The sequence below is a fragment of the Pinus tabuliformis genome, chromosome 5_1 (assembly GCF_031772625.1).
Source record: "Pinus tabuliformis cultivar Carrire ecotype Pingquan chromosome 5_1, CPIR1, whole genome shotgun sequence".
In the NCBI taxonomy this organism is placed as follows: domain Eukaryota; kingdom Viridiplantae; phylum Streptophyta; class Pinopsida; order Pinales; family Pinaceae; genus Pinus; species Pinus tabuliformis.
In genome coordinates this window covers 765,676,637-765,698,211 of record NC_142305.1, presented here as the reverse complement: position 1 = coordinate 765,698,211, position 21,575 = coordinate 765,676,637, and the positions used below count along the sequence as shown (strand labels likewise).

The window sequence follows — 21,575 nt, the reverse complement described above, 5'->3', positions numbered from 1 at the left end:
AGGATCAAAGTAAAGTTCGAAAGCGACAGTGGTTAAGGAATACGCAGAGTCAAGCTCAGGAGAGAGTTATGTGGCAGAACAGCGAAGGACCAGAACCCTGAAGAAAGCCGACACCACAGAAGAACATTGAAGAAACGACATAAAAACAAAGTAAAGAGAAGGACGAAGAAATGAGGTAACGATGCACAGGAATCGTTGGATCTATAGATCAACGAACGAGGCTGAAGGTGATGTGCGACCAAGATTAAGTCATACAACATAAGAGAAAGAAATGAACGACGAAGATTAAATCCAAGTATTTGCGGAAGGTGAATCGCGGGAATTGATCTAGACCATCAAATCGACAGATCTGGTAGATCGACGGTGATCAACAATTGCGCGGGGGATAGGAGTGTACGGGTGCCTTGATTGCTGTTGAAGGCCCGCAATTGATCTTAGCCCTCGATCGCAAAATTCAATGCTTACGTCACAGTCAACTACAATATTAGGCCTGTAATTAACCTACGTGCTAGTTGAAGGGCCGCAGACCATCGGATCAAATGGGTTTTGATCTACAGCGCAGGATCACCGAGTAGCTTTATTGATCGGGGAAGACATCAACTGTCGGATTAAAGATAAGACTGACGGTGGAGATTGAAGCGATAAGGCTTGGGCCAGAGCGAACCCGAGAAGGTTATAGGCACGGTTTTATTTTATTTGGAGTTTGGTTGTGTTATCGCATGTGAGAGGAGTCTTAGGAGTGCGATGGAGTCACATGTTGGTGTGATGTGATATTGCGATAGTTGTTGATCTGATGGACAAAATCAACTGTGGAAAGAGCAATCGCATATCACAAATCGGGAGTTCTGAATGCATATTCTATTGAGTCCTTTGAAACTCTGCGATTGTGATATATGATGAGTTGGCACGCAGAGTGGGGTTTGGTTAATATGCGTGGATATAGAATTCACCAAGGTTGTTATAAAGGTTGAAGGGTTGAGTTATAAGGTTCTGCGGAAAAGGATTACCAAAGGATCAGACTGGGGTTAGTTGTTAAATCGTTCTGCATGAGATTTAATTAAGGGGCCTTAAACCTTAATTTATGAAGGTTTGACTAGGCAGGTCATTGAAATTCCTGGGATAGATGAGATTCTGCATTTTATATGCATACTGTGGGTATTGCAGGTTTTTCCTGCGTCATAATGCTGCCTCCAAGATACAATTTGGCCCTCCCAGGAAAATTCCACTGCTTCTAATTAATTATGCCTCATAATACAAAATTTATCAACCCTAAAAAATATATCGGCCTCCACAAATAAATCCACTTTAGAAAGGATAATTCGATCAACAAAATTAATTATGCTAGTAGAAGACAACTCAACCTACACAAAGGAAAATTTGGACTTTGGCCTCAACAAAATGGAGAACTCGTCGACAAATTAATTTGGCCCATAAAATAAATTGGTATCCCACCATGTAGCTTAGTCAGCCTATAAAATTATTTCACTTACCCAACAAGAATTCAGCCTTCTCTAGTCAAATGTCACCTACCCAAAAAAATCTCAGAACTACTACAATGGTTAATTTGATGTTTGTTGATTTTTCGTTGCCACTTTAGAATCAGGTCTATGCCTAATACATGATTACAAACAAACTGAAATAACACAATTTCAAGCACTTTGCAGAGCGGAAATGTAATAGTAGTGAATCAATGAAGTACACAATAGATTTACAAACCCAAAACTTGCTTGTATTACAACTTTAATACAACAAACATAGGGCTCATGTACTAGGGATCATGGCCCTTACAATTAGCCCTAATACAAATAAAGTTAGGGCTTGATGTCAACCACACTTAACTATCAATCTGCCCAACAACAAGAACAACTTGACTTGCTAAAGAAGCGCTTACACCAGCCCTTTCAATCCACTTGTCTTGAACACCTGGAAAGTCTTTTGCTAGCTATACTTGCAGAGAATATGCTGCTCCAATGCCTTTGCCTGAGCTTCTCACAAGGTCCTATGTTGCTCCATATTCACTTGCACAACCAGCTCCAACAAACTACCTTCTTACAGTGACTAAGTTGTTTCCTTTACACAATAATTTTCCTCTTCAAATCATTGTCCATAGGCTCCAAGGGTCTGCCCTATACAGTGGATTGCCACTCCAATATCACGGTACATAGGGCTTCAAAAGACTCATCTTCTCACAGTGTAAGACAACCCGCATACCAATGTATATCAACCTCCAAACCAAGGTCTGCAACACAACAAATCTTCCCTTGAGTTTATTCCTCGATGCGGCCCTAAACCGCGCTATCCATGCACCCTTTGTTGGACAGACTTCCATGCATACACCTCAACACTCTTCTCCACTTCATACAAGCCTGCTCACACTAATTTTAGACCTTATTCCTCTGCCTGAAGCTTGACGCTATCTTTGTCCCAAGTCTGAGGTCAAACTAGGCCTCGTCTAGGTCTCGACCTCCCATAGAAGTCTCTGCACAATACTTGAAGCCTTGTAGCCTCATGCAACAATCTAACTGAGGCTTATTAGGGCCTCCTTCTAGGGCTCGAACCTCTCCTTAACTCGCAGAATAGAAACCCTTTGACTGTAGCAAAAATTTGGTCCTTTTCACCTTAACATAACTTGAAACAACCTCAACCATGACACAAAATTACCATAGACTTCAACCTTGCTTGTTGAGCCAACTTAGCCTTGTACAAACATAAGAAAAACCAAAAAACATGCTCCTCATCCAAGCTCGGCTTCTCCTGAGGTAGTTCGACTTCTGCCTCGGCTTGTAATGCTTCTTGAGAAGGATGCTCTTGGATGATTTGACCTCTCCTTAGGCCACTACTAAATACACACTCTCTAATCATTTTCTTAGGGGCTCCTACATCATTAAGATGCCTCCACAACAATAACTAGAATTAACAATAATATCTTTTGGGTCTATAGCCCACCAACATGCGCCTAAAACCCACCACTTGGGCACGTTTCCCACAAAACATCTTTTTTGTGGATCAACGCACATACCCAGTACCCTAGGGTTTGTGGGAGTACCTCCCAAGCTACACTTTTCAACACTCCCTCTTAGCGAGGGAGGGAATTCCTTTACTCAGGATTAACTCGTTAGCGTCACTAGCCCAATCTATGGTGTCCAACACTGCAACATACCCTGTAGAATGAACCACACTATCCTCGGTAGTGTCCCTGCCTCCAGAAGCTTCACGCCACTTCTTCTCTTGAAATGCCTTCAATCCATTCCACGGTTCCTTCTTGCCAATTGTAGAAGTCTCCTTACTCCCCACTGACCATGCACTATTCTTGGGTTACAGATTCTCCCTCTGAACCTGCAAAGACCCTCTCAAACTTGACTCCCTCTAAGTCTCAGGAACCTGCTTCTCCCCTTGATCTATAGGCTTTTCGTTTGTCGATATAGATCACTCTCCCTAACTCCAATGATAGCTCCATCAAATTTAGAGCCTCTGTGCTTGAATATCCTTTCCCATCTCGGAATATCATCTCAAAACCCTTCGCCTTGATCACTGAGACAGACAACATATTTCACTTGAGCTCTAGTACCCATAGTACATCTTGAACTTGTAGCAACTCACTTGAATCCATCCTAAATGAAACAACACCTAACCCTTTGACAATCTTCTAACTCTTATCACCAGCCTTCATGTGTGATTTTGAGCCTCATTCAGTAAGAGTCTCAAAAACTTCACGCGAACCTGTCATATGCTTTGACACTTCGCTATCCATGTACCACGCACCCTCGCCAATGGTACCCTCAGAGAAATAAGAGACTAGAGAAAAGTCTTCCTCAAACCTTCTTGAGAAGTCATCCATCTCACCTGAACATGTAGCAACCCTAGCTATCTCCTTTTTCTCATTATCTCCCTTCTTCTTACGCGGACACTTGTTGGCATAATGACCATACTCATCACATGTATAGCACTTCAACTTGCTCGCATGATGACCATACTCTCCACATATATAACACTTCAAGTTGCTCAAATCCTTCTTCGTCTTGCCCTTCATCTTACTTGCAAGAGCCACATTATCTTTAGTAGAATTCTTCATACAAAGATCCTCGTCCCATAGTTCTTCTTGGATGAAGTCATCCCATAACTTGTTTGAATTTGACAACTTACCTTGAGCAACTATCCCTTTGAAAAAATGGTTTCCATTCCTCGGTAAAGACCTTCAAGCAGTCCTCACTAGCTCAGAATCAAGAACATTATCTCCAATGGCAGCAAACTCATCATGAACTTGAGAAAGACTCGTTAGATACAGAGCCACACCTTGTCCATGCAACATCTTGGTGCTCTTCAACTTCTCTCTCAATAATCAAAATCGGTTCTTGTTCTTGTTCTTATTCTAGAACAAGCCCTAAAGATCCTTCCATATATCTCAGGCAGTGTTCTTCCCGGTTAGATGAGGTATCAAGTCATCCTTGACACCATCTAGGATGATGAGCTTAGCCTTCGCATCCAACTCCCCATATATTTCCCCATATATTTCCAACTCCATAGGATCAGTTGCTTTTTGAAATTCTTTGTCGACAAACTACAATATCTTGTTCACCAAAAAGAGCAGCCTTATCCTTTCCTTCCAAGGACTATTTTTGGACAAGCCATCCAACCTATCATCATATCTCAAACTAGTAACCATCTTTGACATGTTGTTAGTCCTTCAACAACAAGTCACACAACTCCCTCTTGAGTTGTTCATTGTGCACACTTTGATTTTGCTATCCCTTCAAAGTAGCTCGGATACCATGTTGATTTTTCCTTGGCACTTTAGAATCAGGTCTACGTCTAATACATGATTACAAACAACTGAAATACCACAACTTCAAGCACTTTCCACAGCAAAAATGTAACAACAGTGAATCAATGAAGTACATAATAGATTTACAAACCCAAAACTTGCTTGCATTACAACTTTAATACAACAAACATAGGGCTTTTGTACCAGGGATCATGGCCCTTACAATTAGCCCTGATACAAGAAAAACGAGGGATTGATTTCAACTACACTTGACTATCAATTTGCCCAAGAACAAGAACAAGTTGACTTACTTGCTAAAGAAGCACTTAAACTAGCCCTTTCAGTCCACTTGTCTTGAACACCAGACAGGTCCTTTGCCCCTATACTTGTAGAGAATATGCGGCTCCAATACCTTTTCCTTAACTGCTCACAAGGTCCTCTGCTTCTCCAGATTCACTTGCACAACCAGGTCCTACAAATTGCCTCTTTATAGTGACTAAGCTACTGCCTTTACACAATAATTTGCCTCTTCAAAACATTGTGCATAGGCTTCGAGGGTCTACTCTCTAACAGTGGATTTCTACTCCAATATCATTGTACATAGGGCTTCAATGGATTCAACCTCTCATAGTGTATGACAACCCTCATACCACTATCTATCAGCCTCCAAACTAAGGTCTGCAACACACAACAAATATGCCCTTGAGTTTATTGTTCAATGCATCCCTAAACCATGTTATCGTGCATCCTTTGCTAGACAAAATTCCATGCATACACCTCAACACTCATCTCCATGTCATACAAGCCTACTTGCACTAATTTTAGACCTTATTCCTTTGCATGGAGCTTGACGTTATCTCTGTCCCAAATCTGAGGTCAAATTACACATTATCTAGGTCTCAGCCTCCCAAAGAAGTCTTGTGGCCTCACACAACAGTCTAACTAAGGCTTATTAGGGCCTCCTTCTAGGGCTAATCCCTCTCCTTAACTCGGAAAATAGAAACTCTGACATGGGAGAAAAACTTCGGTCCTTTTCTCCTTAACGTAGCCGGAAACAACCTCAACCATGGCACAAAATTACCACAAACTTCATCCTTACTTTTTTGAGCCAACATGGCCTTCTACAAACATAAGAAAAACCAAGGTCGAGGAGGAGCTCCCCCCCCACCCACTCCTGAAGCATGCTCCCTTCGAGAGCACATCGAGAGCAACCCCGGGAGTGTGCTACCAAAATTAGCGCTAAGCAGGGAGTGAATTTCAGAAACGTGTTGCCTAATTTTTTTCGTTCCCTAGCTTTTTTTCACAATTTTCTTTCTGCAAACACGTTCCAAACACAATTTTTTTTCAAAGAAACAAGAATTTGAGTGGGGCAACCTAATGATCAAGCCTATGACCCTAGTATTGATATACAATTCATGGTAATGTTAAATTCTTAAAGTAAAAATGACATTCTCCTTTATCTTTCATTTTCATCCTTTTACTTAAATTTTTAACATTACCATGAAATGACTCGGTATGTTTGAGAGTGGTTCTGACCTAATTGGATTTCATATGGAGAAAGTAGAATTTTAGATCTCACTCAAAATCCAGCAAACTTATCAGTTTTTCAAGATTTTAGGATTGGGGGGATTGCAATGTTTCCATTGGATTTTATCATGTAATAGGGGTATGGAACTCGTATTTAATCAAGAGCACCAATCCCTCTATGTACCCTGATGCTAGTGACATTGGTTGTCGAACTCCTCTATCATGACCTTACTAAAAATGTACCAATCACTCAAACAAAATATTGACTTGACATGCTACATTTTTTCTATCTTATGTTAATGCTTAGAGGATGATATTAATGACAAAGATCCCAAGATAGGCAATGATTTTGATGATATATAGGTATTTGTTGTAGCATGATTTTTTAAGATGCTAGAGGCCATCTAGAGCCTGTTTGTTGAAGTATTTTCGGTTCATAGATGGATTGCACTCAATGCTATTTTGGTTGTACACCCTTACATGCTATGTAAATCAAAACTTGTAACTTTTGGACCTGTGGTTGATGAAGATTGTAACTTCTAGATGATTGATGTTATATGGTTTAATCCATGTTTTTATGTTTTTTTATAATTGATTCATCATTGTACAAGATTTTGTTGACAATATATGGATCAAAATATAAAAAAATATATTATTGTAAATTTGCTCCCGACCTAGGAGCTTTTGAAAATGTTTCTCCCCGCTCCCGCTTCTTGCTTCCGCTCCTAAGCAACCTTTAGAAAAACCAGAAAACATGCTCCCCTTCCAAGCTCGACTTCACCTACGATAGTTTGACTTCTTCCTTGGCTTGTAATGCTTCTTGAGAAGGATTCTCTTGGATGATTTGACCTCTCCTTAGGCCACTACTATTATACACTCTCCAATCATTGTCTTAGGGGCTCCTCCATCATTAAGATTCGTCCACATCAATAATTAGAATTAACAATAATATCTATTGGGTCTTTTGCCCACCAACATGTGCCCAAAACCCAGCACTTGGGTACATTTCCCACAAAATGTCTTTTTCATGGGTCAACTCCACACAAACCCAGTACCCTAGGGGTTGTGGGAGTACCTATCAAGCTAGACTTTTCAACAATGTTGTCTTCCGGCTCCACAATCTTTGTCAACTTCATCCTTCTCCTTGTTAAGTCCTTATGGAGAACCTAATTGATACTCCCCTTAAGATGGCTAGGATGGATATGTCCCACCATCGAAACCAATCTTAACCAACTAGGGTGGATAGTCTCACCATCGAAACTGATTTCTCACTAGGGTTCATCCTTACACAACAAGCCACAAGAGCTTTCTTAATTCAATTCACAAATATTCTAATCATGACCCAATATGAACTTTTATCTTCCTTTTATAGATTTGTCCTCGACTAAATACCATGATTCACTTGACTTTACCACTCTTTTTAATTTAATTATCTAATATCACTTTAGAAATGTTGTTTTTTCCCCCTGGTGAAGTTAAATAATTAATTGATACCCTTTTTCTTTCAACTATAGCTTATGGGAATCAAGATAGGCTACTAAGTCATCCCCTTTGCACTTGCTATTCGGAAAGGGACATTACAGTGCTCCCCAAAATTGCTTGTCCTCAAGGAATTGCAAGTTGTGATGCTATAAGATTCAATCTCCCTCCCATGTGGCATCTTCCATTGGAAAATTCTTCCACCTAACAAGATATTTCTTGATCATCATGTTGCTGCAAAAACTAGCAAGCCTAGTAAATAGGCTAAAGCAAGAGGCCACAACAACAATTTGGGACAAAGGCCCACTGTCACCACAACCTATGCCCCCTTTTCTTCTCGGATTTTCTCGATAGGAGGAGTCTTAGTATCCCTCACTTGTGATTAATGTGTTTATAATAGGGTTCAAAGTGAGGCAAGGATGGTTCATTCAATGGAAAGGTTCAATTAAAATGTGAACTTTAGGGCAATCTAGGATGACTTTGCACGAAAAACCCCTTGAGAGAAATACTATACAAGACCTAGGGTTGAGATATTTGACGAGGTAAGAGTTCATTGAAGGTCAAGATAGTCGACAAAAGGTTTTGAATGATATACTAATAGAGTACAAACCTTCAAGAAATCCCCAAGTTAAAGGATAGCACCTAGGGTTCCCACTCAACATGACGGCTAGGAAATCAATTATATAAAGATTTGACAGTGAAAATGGCCCCAAATCGGGAGGAGAGCTAAAGGAAACACCAACATAGAAGACTGTCTAGACGGTTTTGCAAAAGCCCCTCCCTATTGAAATTCGTACCAAGCCCTAGGGAGGCCTCCTTATCCAAAAAGAGGGAAGGAAAAGGTGAAAAGAAAGATGATTCATGGAGTTAATGTGATCACCAAGGATTTATGACTAGTGCCTAGCGATTGGGAGGATTGGAGTAAAAAATGATCTTGATTTGGTAACTTCGCTCTTCAAGGAGGCTTGAAGAAGCAGTGTCATTGTCTATGGATGCAGCTACATGACAACTTTCGACTTTTATACTTCGATGGCAAATGTTATGGAGTTTCAAGGATACAAATGAAAATTAATCCTCTAGGAACATTCATTCATTCTTCATCCAATGAGTGACAAATGTAAAAATTTCCAATAGTTTTTAGTGCTTCAAACAATTCACATTAATTACGACACATTTAATTGCCATAAGAGAATTATTCCATGAATTATACATTCATCAAAACAAAAATATAGCACCATATAGCACTTACAAGACGAAGAAGAGTATATCCATCCACAAGATTGCCAAAAAGAAGCTCCAAGAGAGAAAACGAACTTTTCCAAATGTCAAAATGCATTAGCTTCATCCAAATCACTCCACCAAAGTGCAGGCCAAAAATCTCTAATGAGAGGGCCAAAAACCCCAAGTGTGATGAAACAAAGCGAGAGAGAGGCTTTCTTATTTATACAAGTCTAATGAATTTGAATTTCTAATTATGAAAGCCCCTAAAGTGTTAAAACAAGGTAACAAACCCTTGGTTACAAGCCAACCAAGATAGCTTACATTATTTATTATTTAATTCATGCTTTAGCCCTAAAGTGCTCTCCAATGATAGCATTGAGGCCCCATGTGCTAGGAATGAAGGTGAGGGCCTCAAAAGTGATGAATAAGAGGGGTGTTCCATCCAAATGCTGCCAAACATCTCAAAACCCCAAGTTGGGTTCAGTGGGCTGCAAATGGGTCTCATGGGTCTCCAAATGGCTCAAGATCAAGTCAATGCTCCATTAATGAGGGCTATATGATGACACATGCCCACCCATGTCTCTCTAGGTGAGACAAAACCTAATATGGGCTTTGGATCAGTGACCAAGTGTCGGGTGTCAATGTGTGGTCGGGTGGGCAATGTGGTCCAAGTGAACCATCAACTATGTATGGATGGGTTTCAAACAAGAAATGTGTGCTGAAGAGGCCCATGGTGTGGAAATCAATGCTTTATAATGGTGGAGGCCCATGGCTCTCAACGCTCACCCTACAAGTGCCATTGTGACCCTCTAGAGGGCTTGGAACCCATATAGGGAGACAAATTCCAAGATGAAAACCCACCTGCAATCCTGTATAAGATCCCATGCATCTTCTCTCCTTATAGTACAATTAATCATTAGCACAATTGAGTAAATAAGCTTGCTAATCAAGGGTAGAAGTGGACACTTCATAGTGGCATGCCCTTCCAAATGGGATTTAAAACGTACATGTGTTACCTTGATCGACAAGAGAGGTTAATAAGGACCCTATTAGGTGGTTTCAACCTCTAATGGAGTGACAAGTCCACGGTACACCCATCAAATGGCAAGTGTCATGTGAAATAATGATGGAACGGAGTGGTGCCAAGAGGGAATGTGCCAAGCCACATGCCATGGTACAAGGGAAACTATGATGAAGGAAGCCCACTCCTTGGGTGTATGAATGTGGGAGGGGGCAATTTTGTTACATGAGTTACCTCGACCTTTATTTTTCCACCCTTCTTCATATGCCTTTTGCCTTTTATTGATTTTTGTTCCTTTTATTGCTTGAGGCTCTAGGGGATGAGAGCATATGTGTATGATGTAGCAGTGAGTAACCCCTTAAGGTTGGGTAGTTCATCGCCAACCAGGGTTTGGGACAATCGTGTGTTCCTTAATGATGCAAGCGTCACTCATAAGGGCCCTAGGAACCAAGGTGATGACCATAGTGATAGGGGGTAGAGCTCATGTTTGTCTTTTGCCCATGTGCTAAAATTATTATGTCTCAACCATCTTTTTACTTTTGTGGTAAATTTCCTATTGTAAGTGGCCAAATTATGCTTTTATTTTTCGTTTTAGCTGCATCAACCTTTGGGGCATTGTTCTGGGCCCGACCCAAAGTGTGGACAAGGGGAGGGGGAAGCTAACACCTTGTGGACCCAATGGAAAAATGTGGACCCAGATGGGAAAAATGTGAAGAGGGCTCGCAATGAACAGAGGGGAGTGAGATATATGGTAACAAGAAGCGGGACCACGCAACCAAAATCAAGGTTTCCCATGTAGTGCCACTCCTAAAGCTATTAGCCAGTAAAGGAGATTCCATGAGACTAGGATACATGACTAACCCCCAAGTTGAGGTAAGGGAACAAGAGTATAGTCCAAGCCCATTCTTTCCACCGAATCTCCCCACTAATCCATGTCCAAATGTGCCCAAGAAAAGCAAGCATAAAAACCCAACTACATAATGAAAAGTCATACCTTCAGGGTTGTAAGGCCCACCTTCAAACATATGATCCTAACAGATGAGGGAGGGCACACAATGGCTTTCTCAGGTGGTGAAGAATGGTGGCCCATCAAGCTATCAGGTTGCTACAAGGGGTTGTTGGCTGCCAGCTGAAGACACATCTAGGAGAAAATTTCTCCTATAGGGGTCACCCACTGATGGTGGGTAACACATCCTTCTTCTCAACTTCCTTTCCCTAACATCCAAGATCTATTTTAGAATCAATAGTAGTTGTGCTTGTTCATTAAGTGGGGGCAACTCTATTGAAGTCATAACATGCTATCCCAGGGCCTTTTTTAGGCATGATAAGTGAAATACATTATAAATCTTGCTTTCCTTTAGTAGATTAAGTTCATATGCTATCTCCACGACTCTCCATAAAACCTTGTAAGGATCATAAAAGCATGATTTTAGTTTTCATTCCCCACTTTTATTCAATGAAAACTGTCTATATGGTTGCAACTGTAGAAAAACCAAGTCTCCTTCCTCAAAACTGTGTTCATTATTGTTCCTATTTGCATACATTTATAGCTTATTTTGGGCAATTTGTAGGTTTTCCTTAAGAGCCTTGAGAATATTCATGCTCTCTTGTATGCAATCTTTGGCTCTGGAAGCTCTACTGTGTTGAAAAGCTAACTCCCCAAATGAAGGAGCATTGTATCTATAATGTTATATCCCATATGCAAATTTCATTGAATATTGCTCAATAAATTAGTCTGTCAATTCGATAAACAATTTGCACAAATTGAACCACAAAATTAATGGCAAAAACTAGAAATATAATCTGCAATTGAAGAATGAACAAGATAAACACGCAAAATAATTCAGCCTTACTTTATTAATTTAAATAATACATGCAAATACTAGAAATGACGGAGGATGGCCTTGCACAAATATCTGCTACAAGCTATACTCGATCTCTAAAATGAAAAATAAACAAATAAAGCACCTATGAATTTTGGATGAATTCACCAAGGGGAGAGATGGGTTCTCGCCCACTCTCACTAAATCACCCGAGGGTTGTTGCCCTGGGGCTACTAAAGTAGCGAAATCCTCAAACCAAGATGTCCCAAAATGATCTACTCATCATTTTAAAGACCTGATAGATAGATCTCCAATCTTCTAGAAGTATTTTATTTTATTATTTTATTATTATTCTAGAAGCTCCTCCTTGACTTTGTCTTAAGTGACTTTTTAATTTATTTAAGTCACTTTTGGCCTTTTCCCCTTAATTAATCTTTTCCCTTTTTAATTAAGTGACTAATTAAAGTCACTTTTAATTTGGGAAAATGGTAATTCACCCACCATATCTTATTTCACTTCTCGGCATCTCATCCTATAGATCTTCTTGTTCTAGTTCCAATGAGCTATTACACTAAGGTGTTATGTCAAATTTTCCTCCCGAAATTCCACCTTTAGCGTAATTAATTAAGTTATACTCAATAATAACCCCATTTTACGAGAATTTTCAAGTTGTCTTAAGTGACTTTTTAAATTTATTTGAGTCATTGTTGGCCTTTTCCCCTTTTAATTAAGTGACTAATTAAAGTCATTTTTAATTTGGGAAAATGGTAATTCACCCACCATATTTTATTCCACTGGAAGTCACTTCTCGGCGTCCCATCCTATATATATTCTCGTTCTAGTTCCAATGAGCTATTACACTAAGGTGGTCTTTCAAATATTCCTCCCGAAATTCCACCTTAAGCATGATTAATTAAGTAATGCTCAATAATAACCCCATTTTACGAGAATTTTCAAAAAGCAACGAAACCAAAAACAAGTTGTGCAAAACTACTCCTGATGATGAATATGCCAAGCGAGTGTTGTCGAATTCCTTAAAAATCCCTCAAAACCCCTTTGAGACCCCTGATGATGTAATCCTGCTCCTGTAGCCTAGCCATCACATGCTTTGGAAACCCATCCTGGCTGTACTATAGAGGAAACTAAAAATGGGGACATTATAAGTCCTCCTGCCCCAAGATTGATCGCCCTCAAGCAATCCACATATGGCTATCATAAAGGCATCTGCATACTGATAATAGGATCTCATACAAACCATTGGGTTACATCATGCTTTTGTGCTAGATAAAAATGAATGGGTCCCTCGATACCTGGATCTGAAACAAGTTGTTAACTCAATTTTCCATCATTGAACCCTCTTGGATCCAAAACCCACAATGACCATTCATCATCACCCATACCCATGACTCTAGTTGTGCTTTGTCTCTTGTGAAAATTCCTTGAAATGCAACAAATGGAATTAATTCTCCTAACTGATTGTCAGTTTATTAATTTTCTGATTTATATCAAATTAATCACACTGCAATTTCTTCACCAAATAAAATAAAAGTTGCGGAAATAAAAAAACTGGAACCTAAGAAATGTTAGTACACACATAAAATATGACAGTTATTTTTGGACAAGTGTTGCCAAAAGACCCAATGCCAAAAAATAGCTGTAGCAGTTGAGGGTTTTATTATTATGAAGCAGCAAAATTCTGAGTACAAAAAATGATGCCAAACTGGCATTTTCTATTTGAGAGAAATACTGGAAAATTTTATTAAGGGAAATTACCCTCCTCTCCAAGCAATGTCGACAACTGACTCCCTCTAAAAGAGGCCACATGTGTGGATGAAAAAACCTCTCAAAACAAGCAGTCCTTCCCGATGCTTCTTTGGAAACAATCCTCTTGACCTTCTGGAAGACTTCCAGGCCTCTGGCAACTGAATCGAACTTCCCCACAACTAAATTGAACTGCTCCTTTTGAGGCACTACGCAACTCTTGTGCAGCGTCCTGGATAATAAACTCATCCTCCTCTCTTGACTCTTCGGAACTGGAATCCTCCTCCAAAATCACTGCCTCTGCCCCTTTGCATCCTTTCTGGCTCGAACTCTCTTCCTCTGCTTGACCTCTGAAGCTAGATAGCTTGACCTGCCAAGGAACTCACACTATTGGCTCTCACTTTATGTGTTTCTCCATCTACCCTTTGACCTCTTCTTATAATCTCCAATTGGGACTCCAATGGCCAATATTAAAACTTAATCAATGGCTGAGATCATCTCCAAGTCGATCCGTGTGAGTTTCTAAAGAATTCTCACCTTTCTCAATTAATTACTATTAATTAACCAATTTTCTTAAGTTAGAATTAGGAAAAATTTTAATGATGGTCAATTAATTTAATTGAGTTATCTCTAGGTGGAATTTCAATAAATGATTTTTTGGTTTTGGAGAAATCTTGTGTTTTAGCCTCTCCACAAAGTTTCAAGACTAGAACACCATCTGATGCTACAAAAACTAACGCTTCCTCTTAGCGAGGAAGGTGTTCTAGTGTTGCACTGCTACAACACCCTGTCTCTACATCATCCTCCCATACACATTGCTGATGTCTAACAATTGTAGTTGCCTACCACTATCCATCAACAACTGCGCTAACTCTGATTCATAGCATGACACAATTCTAGAATATCATAAACATTTCCTTCCCCGAGAAATTGTCTTAAAAACATTTCCGACACTTGGAAGTTTGCAAAATCATTTGAAAACTTCTTGATGGTCTTGAGAACAATCAAAAACTGTTTCCTTCCCCGAGAAATTGTCTTGCAAACATCTTTGACACTTGGAAGTTTGCAAAATCATTTGAAAACTTCTTGATGGTCTTGAGAACAATCAAAAACTGCTGCCCGTTTTTGACATTTTGATGCTCAAATCATTTTTCCTGAAATCATTTGAAAGCTAAAACATATGGACTAATCCTAAGTGTCTACGCTAACTCTACCCTGTCTAAATAAGAGCCTTATACTAAAAAATACTATAAAAAGGAGAGAACAAATTTCCATATTATGAGAAAAGAACAACAGACCAACAAACAGACAAGCACTCAACAATGTCTTTTGAGCAGATTTTTCACTAGATGTTATGATGATTTAGATTTTATTGGACTACCTAAGCAGTCATGCGATTGTCGATTGAGCCATGATGGCAACACTAGGCATTTTAACATTTATGCTTTGTTTCTTGAATCCTTATAACCATATATATTATGAATTATGCACATCAAATTTTGAGTTCAATATTACTTCAGTTGAGAAAAAACTCTATGTTTAGAGATTTAAGCTATAAATTGTGTTTTATAATTTTAGCACTTTGTATGTCAATGAAATTATTGAAATTATGTGTGGTAATAGATGGATGCTAAATTTTCTAGAAAAATTGTAAGGTTGTTATAAAAAAGGGCATTGTCTAATGAGGTGATGATTTCGCTTGGATGGCAAATTTCTCGTCGAAATCTGGGGATTTTTTTTCAAGAAATCCGACCGTGGGAGTGTTTGAATTGTTTTTAATGGTGGAAATGGATTTACCACCATCATGAACCCCTGGGGTGCCCAAAATTATGAAGCTTGCCAGCAGTAACCTAAATTTCCAAAAAAATCCGCTGGATTTTGTTAAAAAAGTGCCATATTTTTCATTATTTTACAAGTGAAAACGTCTCCTCTCCTCTATTAAAAAGGGCATTATCTAACAAGGCGACGATTTCGTCCAGATGGCAAATTTCCTGTGGGAATTTGGCAATATTTTTTTCAATGAATCTGACTGTGGGAGTGTTGGAATATATTTTTGATGGTGGAAGCTTGACTGCTGTAACCTGAATTTCCAAAATTTTCCACCGAATTTCGTCAAAATCATGCTGGATTTTCCATTCTTTTATAGGTGAAAATGTAGCCTCATTAGACAACTTTATTAAAAAGGGGTTGTCTAACCAGGCAATGATTTCACCTAGACGACAAATTTCTCGTTGGAATCCAGTGATTTTTTTTCAAGAATTTTGACCATGGGAGTGTTTGAATCGATCTTTTGAAAGTGGAAATGGATTCAACACCGTCAAAAACCCTTGGGGCATCCAAAATTATGAAGCTTGACAACTGTAAGTTGTAACCCAGATTTCCAAAAATTTCCACTGAATTTCATCAAAATCGTGTCAGATTTACATTCTTTTCCAGGTGAAATCAGCATCTCCTTAGACTACTCTATTAAAAAGGGTATTATCTAACGAGGCAATGTTTCAACTAGGCGATGAATTTCTTGTCAGAATCCAATTTTTTTTTCAAGAAATACAATTGTATGACTATTTGAATGATTTTTTTTTAAATGGTTGAAATGGATTCAGCACCATCAAGAAACCTTGGGGCACCCAAAATTATGAATCTTGACAATTGTAAGTTGTAACTTGGATTTCCAAAAATTTCTGTTGAATTTCAACAAAATCGTGCCAGATTTCCCAGGGAAATCTTTTCTGGGTGAAAACATGATCTCCTTAGACTACTCTATTAAAAGGGGTGTTATCTAACAAGACGACGAATTTCTTGTCAAAATCTGGCGTTTTCTTTTTTTTTCAAAAAATCTGACTGTATGAGTGTTTGAATCTTTTTTTTTTATATAGTGGAAATGGATTCAGCACCATCAGGAATACCAAAACCCTTGCTTGATGAAATAGATTCAGCACCGTCAAGAACACTTGAGGCACCCAAAATTATGAAGTTTGACAGTTGTAAGTTGTAGCCTGGATTTCCAAAAATTTTCGCTGAATTTCATTAAAATCATGCTGGATTGTCCATTCTTTTCCAGGTGAAAAAATTGCCTCCTAATCTATTAAAAATGATGTTGTCTAATGAGGCGATGTTTCGCCTGGATGAAAAATTTCTTGTCAGAATCCAGCAATTCTTTTGTGATTTTTTTTTCAAGAAATCACAAAGTAGGAGTGTTTAAAACCTAAAACCCTTACTTAATGTTTTACTTGTTTCCTACATCTTCTAAAGAAGACTATCAAGTTTCTAATTCTTTCTAGACATTTGCCATAATTGCTTTCAGAAACCATTTCCTGTCAAGTCCTATTTCAAGTTTCCACTACTTGGATAACCAATAAGCACAAGGGCTTACCGAATCTTGATCCTTTTAGAGTACCCTGCTATCAGAAACCCAATTCCTGCCATTTCCTATTTCGGGTTTCAAACACTTGGAAACACAAGAATCATAAGGGCCCCAGGGCCACTCCAGGGAAAATTGACAGAGCCAGAGCTGCAGGGAAAGCACAGTGAATTGCATGTTCTTCAACATTGGTTTTTATATCCAGTCCAAGAATGCAGTAAGTTTGATTGTGGAGTTTTTGACTGAAATGTAAAAGGGTTACTTACGGAGGTGGGTGGTGCATCCAGCATTCAAGACTTCATGGTGATGGCTATGGAATCTACTGACACGGCCAGAACTGCTTTAAAAATTAGAAACTAAAAGATAAGGTAAAACGAAGGAAGTATATTATCGTTTGAGCGCCACATTGAAGAAGCGTTATAAAAGAATGTCGACTTGAGTGTCACTTTCTTGTTAAAATAAAAGTTGGACAATATGAACCCCAAGTATCAGAAAATTTGAAAGAATCTGAAAATTGAAGTATTGGGCGCTCCAGACTTTGGAATCCCAACCCCATTGGCTTACATTAGCAGCTCAAACAACAACTTCATTATACTCAGCAACATTTGTGTAACTAGATACCAAAAAGATAGCATAAATCATCATAATGCGATGAGGTATATATATTGTCACCTCAAATGTGTTGGGGGAGAATGGTTTGAGGTAGAGTGGCTGCCACATAACAGTAGATACAGAGTCTTCATTCTCCTTTTTAACACGTTCCATTTCTGAGAATTTGTTAACTTGGGTTGCATTCTTTTGTCGGGGAGAGCCATCTTCTGCGTCACTGTCTTCGTAGCCCACAAGATTCTCCTACAAAAGCCAAAGACACACAACACACAACGTGAAAATGGGAGGAAGAAGAAGAATAAATGTAATCCCAGGGGTGGAGCATAACGCAAATATACGTACCATATTGATACTATATTCCTTGATCTCACTCCCTCACAAAACTACAAGAAGCAGGATTCGATACAAAGCGACTACATTTACATGCAGAGCATTAAAATGACCGAGGTGAAATTACTGCTAGTAAGGAAACATTTGGCATGCAAAAGTTGTTAAAATATAGGGAGGGAAGAGCAAAGTAGCTGGTTGCCGTGACAAGTGTGAGCGCTTTACGACACAGCATGCATGCATTGAAGCAGGCGAGCAATTTCTTTTCCATTTCGTTTCTGGTTGGAGAGGTTTGTTTGGAAATGAAATTGAAGGAGAATATTAATGTGAAATGAAATTTTATAAAAATAATTAAATTATAGCTTTATTTTTTTAATTTTAAAGGGGAAGGTTCTGGTGAACCGAGAGGTTTTGGTGAAAAGTTTATGAGAGAGATGACATACTAACCATATACTACCAAGAAAATGAAATTATATATATATATATATATAAATTTTATTGCAAAATTACTATTATATCACCGGGTGAATTGAACGGCGTTGATGAAAGAATTCTGTGAATATTGACAAATGTATGGTATGCTCTTGTCACATGCTGCTTTGTCTTACTCTTTCATTGCCACTTATACAACATTTAATATTAACTGACCGTCACTTTTTCTTTCCAACCAACTGCCCATCACTTATGCGACCTTTAAAATTAACTGCCCATCACCTTTTCTTTCCAACTGAAAGTCCTGAACCGTCGCTGGAAAAGAAAAGGAAATGGGAAGTTCATGGGAAAGAAAAAGGAATGGGCAGTTAATGTTAAAGGTCGTATAAGTGGCAATGAAAGAGTAAGACAAAGCATTATAGGATAAGAACATACCACACATACATTTGTCAATACTCCCAGATTTCAAATTTCTATTACCAAAGTAGTTTTTATTAACTAGGCAATTGACTAGTAATATAGCAATGGGATTTCGTTCCACATTAATATTTTTAAAATTCATTTCATTTCCAAAGCATTATATTACAAGAGTATCATACATTTATCATTTCTCCTCTCATAAATTTTGTCACTAAATCCGTTTTCTTTCCCAAGTAAACCGCCTAAAATAAATAATTAAATATAATTTTCACTAAAACCAAGAATATTAAATAATAAAATAGTAATTTAATGGTATTTAAATGATTTTATTTCACATTAATTCTCCAATAATAAAATGGCAATTTAATTATTCCATTATTATTTTACTTTACATTAATATTTTTTAGTTTATAAAATGGAATTTTTTCTGCTTTGTCACAGAGACCTAAATTTGGCGAGAAATTTTTCAAAGGAAGTATTTAAATGATGAATTAAATCCAATTGAATTAGATGATTGTTTCTCTTTCGTATTCTTTTCCAAGATTCCTCTCTTTCGCACCTGGACAGAGTGGAGGCCACCATATTCATTGGATATTATTTATTGTATAATTTCTTCACATGATAATTTTTTAGCTATGAAGTTTTTGTCATTTAAACCATAAATAAATAGCGTTATTCAATTGGGATAGTATGGAATGTGCATTATTCTGACAATTTCTAATGGATGCCTGTGACTTGTTACAATGTTTTGCTTTTAATTTTCTTTAATACTATTCTTTACAATGAATGCATGTTATAATCTATACCAGATCATAACGGCTGAAGAAAGTTCACATTATATAAATATTTAAAAGAAGCAGAGTTTAACTAGGGGCTCCTCAAATCATTCAGAGATATCGTAGTGAATCGGGGCTGCCTCAGAAAAGGATTTCCTTTCGTTCCTACAGTAAGAAGCTGCGAAGGGCAAAGCCAGGCAGGGATGTGTGGAAAAATGCTGGGTCAATCCAGAGAATTTTGTTGATCCAATAAATATAGTAGAGTCTCCTTCATGGATATGTTCAAAAGGGTTAATTTGTGAATTTATAATGCAAATATGTAAGTCATGTAATTTTGCAGTTATATAAAGAGGGAAAAAGGAAGATTTAGAGACTTTATACATTGTTATCTATCTTCTGGTTTTATTATTAACCAGTATAGATCCATCTTAAATATGAATATTAATACATGTTGAGCTCTACATTTTATTGAGAAAGGATGTAACCCAGAGAACATATACTTTTCCTTTCATCTTGTAAGTTATATTTTGAGTATCTTGATTTCAATGGAGAGAAAATTTATGAGGCAATTTTTCCTAGGCAGACAAGTATCAAGCAAATTTGATCCCTCCCGTAAACCCTGTGAAGAGGAAATTGCTGTCCCATGTTTCCTTCTCAGTATGCCCCTTCTCTATAAACAATGACACTCTGTAAATATGGAGTTGAGAGACTAATGAGCAAAGCTTCTTAAAGCAACTTTTGGGTTTGGAAATGCTTTCATATTTATAATAGAAAATCATAGCGAGCAATTCAAGGAATGTCTCTTATTGTGAAGGCGCCTTTTAGCAATGCAAGGGATGTTTCTCTTATGGTGAAGATGTGTTTGGCCGGTGACTCATGTCTCTCAGTTTTTTTTGTTTTGTTTTCCGTGTAAGTGTGAGAAGTTAATTAGCATATTGGATTGTGTTTGAAAGCGGTTTTGCGTCTTGTGTCGATTGTTTATTCTATTAACTTTTTAAGTTAATATAAATATATATATATATGAAGGCGCCTTTTAGCAATGCAAGGGATGTTTCTCTTATGGTGAAGATGTGTTTGGCCGGTGACTCATGTCTCTCAGTTTTTTTTGTTTTGTTTTCCGTGTAAGTGTGAGAAGTTAATTAGCATATTGGATTGTGTTTGAAAGCGGTTTTGCGTCTTGTGTCGATTGTTTATTCTATTAACTTTTTAAGTTAATATATATATATATATATATATATATATGTTAAAGTTTAATTGGTTTAAATATAACAAAGTTAGTGTACTTTTCACTTTACAACCGAGGAAATGGAAATATAACTGGTTTATGATGTAATGTAAAAACATCTTTCCAATAACAGTGATAAGAAATTTTAAAAGCAAGTTAATATGAAATCATTTTCTTTATTTTTTTTAAATATTATTTTTAAGTTAGGTTTATAGATATGTATATTTAATTTATATAAATAATATTGAATAGTATTTTTTTGTTAATTTTTTATTAATTAATCATAATAGTGTATAATGGTAATTTTTGGTTTGTCTCAATAATAATTATTTTTAAAGTATTGTATGTAATTTGTGTTATTATATTGGTAACGTGATATTGTATATTTAGCATTTTAGATTTGTAATAAGGTATTTATATTTAGCTTTTTAGATTGAGCATTTATGCTTCAAGTATTTTCTTAAAATGTTTTTGTTGTTATAGATCTAAACTTGTTTTTAGATGTTGTTGAGCTAGATAATAGTAACGTGCATTTGTAAATTCACAAGCACATCATGGATAATGTGGATTCCATAGAAATATTTTTGAACTCAACCATTGGGAATTGATTTGAATTTGTAAGTCAATACGAATCAATCAAGATAAAGTATTTGGGACCAATGCCAATTATTTTGTTGTACAACAAAGCACTTTTCAAGTGATATTATACCAAAAACATGTTATAAAATCCTAGATATGAAAGGAAATATGTTTTTACATAAAGTATGAATGGAAGTCGAGTAATTGCAATGAGAATTTAGACAAAATGCAACACATTGTGAGAGTTCAAAT

The 21,575-nt window shown here is 37.6% G+C and overlaps 1 protein-coding gene and 1 long non-coding RNA gene across 3 annotated transcripts in view; one reads left to right on the top strand and one right to left on the bottom strand.

Moving 5' to 3' along the window:
- Nucleotides 1–18,162, bottom strand: part of LOC149167169 (DNA (cytosine-5)-methyltransferase DRM2-like) — a 219,114-nt gene extending 200,952 nt beyond the window's left edge. The window contains exons 1-2 of the mRNA XM_089432574.1: nucleotides 18,022–18,162; nucleotides 17,688–17,807 (exon numbers count right to left, since the gene is read on the bottom strand). Of these exons, the coding sequence (XP_089288700.1) occupies nucleotides 17,688–17,807; nucleotides 18,022–18,162 (261 nt within the window). The remainder of the gene's footprint in view (nucleotides 1–17,687; nucleotides 17,808–18,021) is intronic.
- The window catches only part of LOC149167168 (uncharacterized), a 223,500-nt gene extending 203,569 nt beyond the window's left edge, over nucleotides 1–19,931 (top strand). Inside the window, exon 4 of one of the 2 annotated variants that reach the window (XR_016260539.1) lies at nucleotides 19,553–19,931. This is a non-coding gene — a long non-coding RNA (uncharacterized LOC149167168). The remainder of the gene's footprint in view (nucleotides 1–19,552) is intronic. The other variant, XR_016260538.1, reaches the window with a different exon arrangement.
- The last annotated feature ends 1,644 nt before the right edge of the window (nucleotides 19,932–21,575 follow it).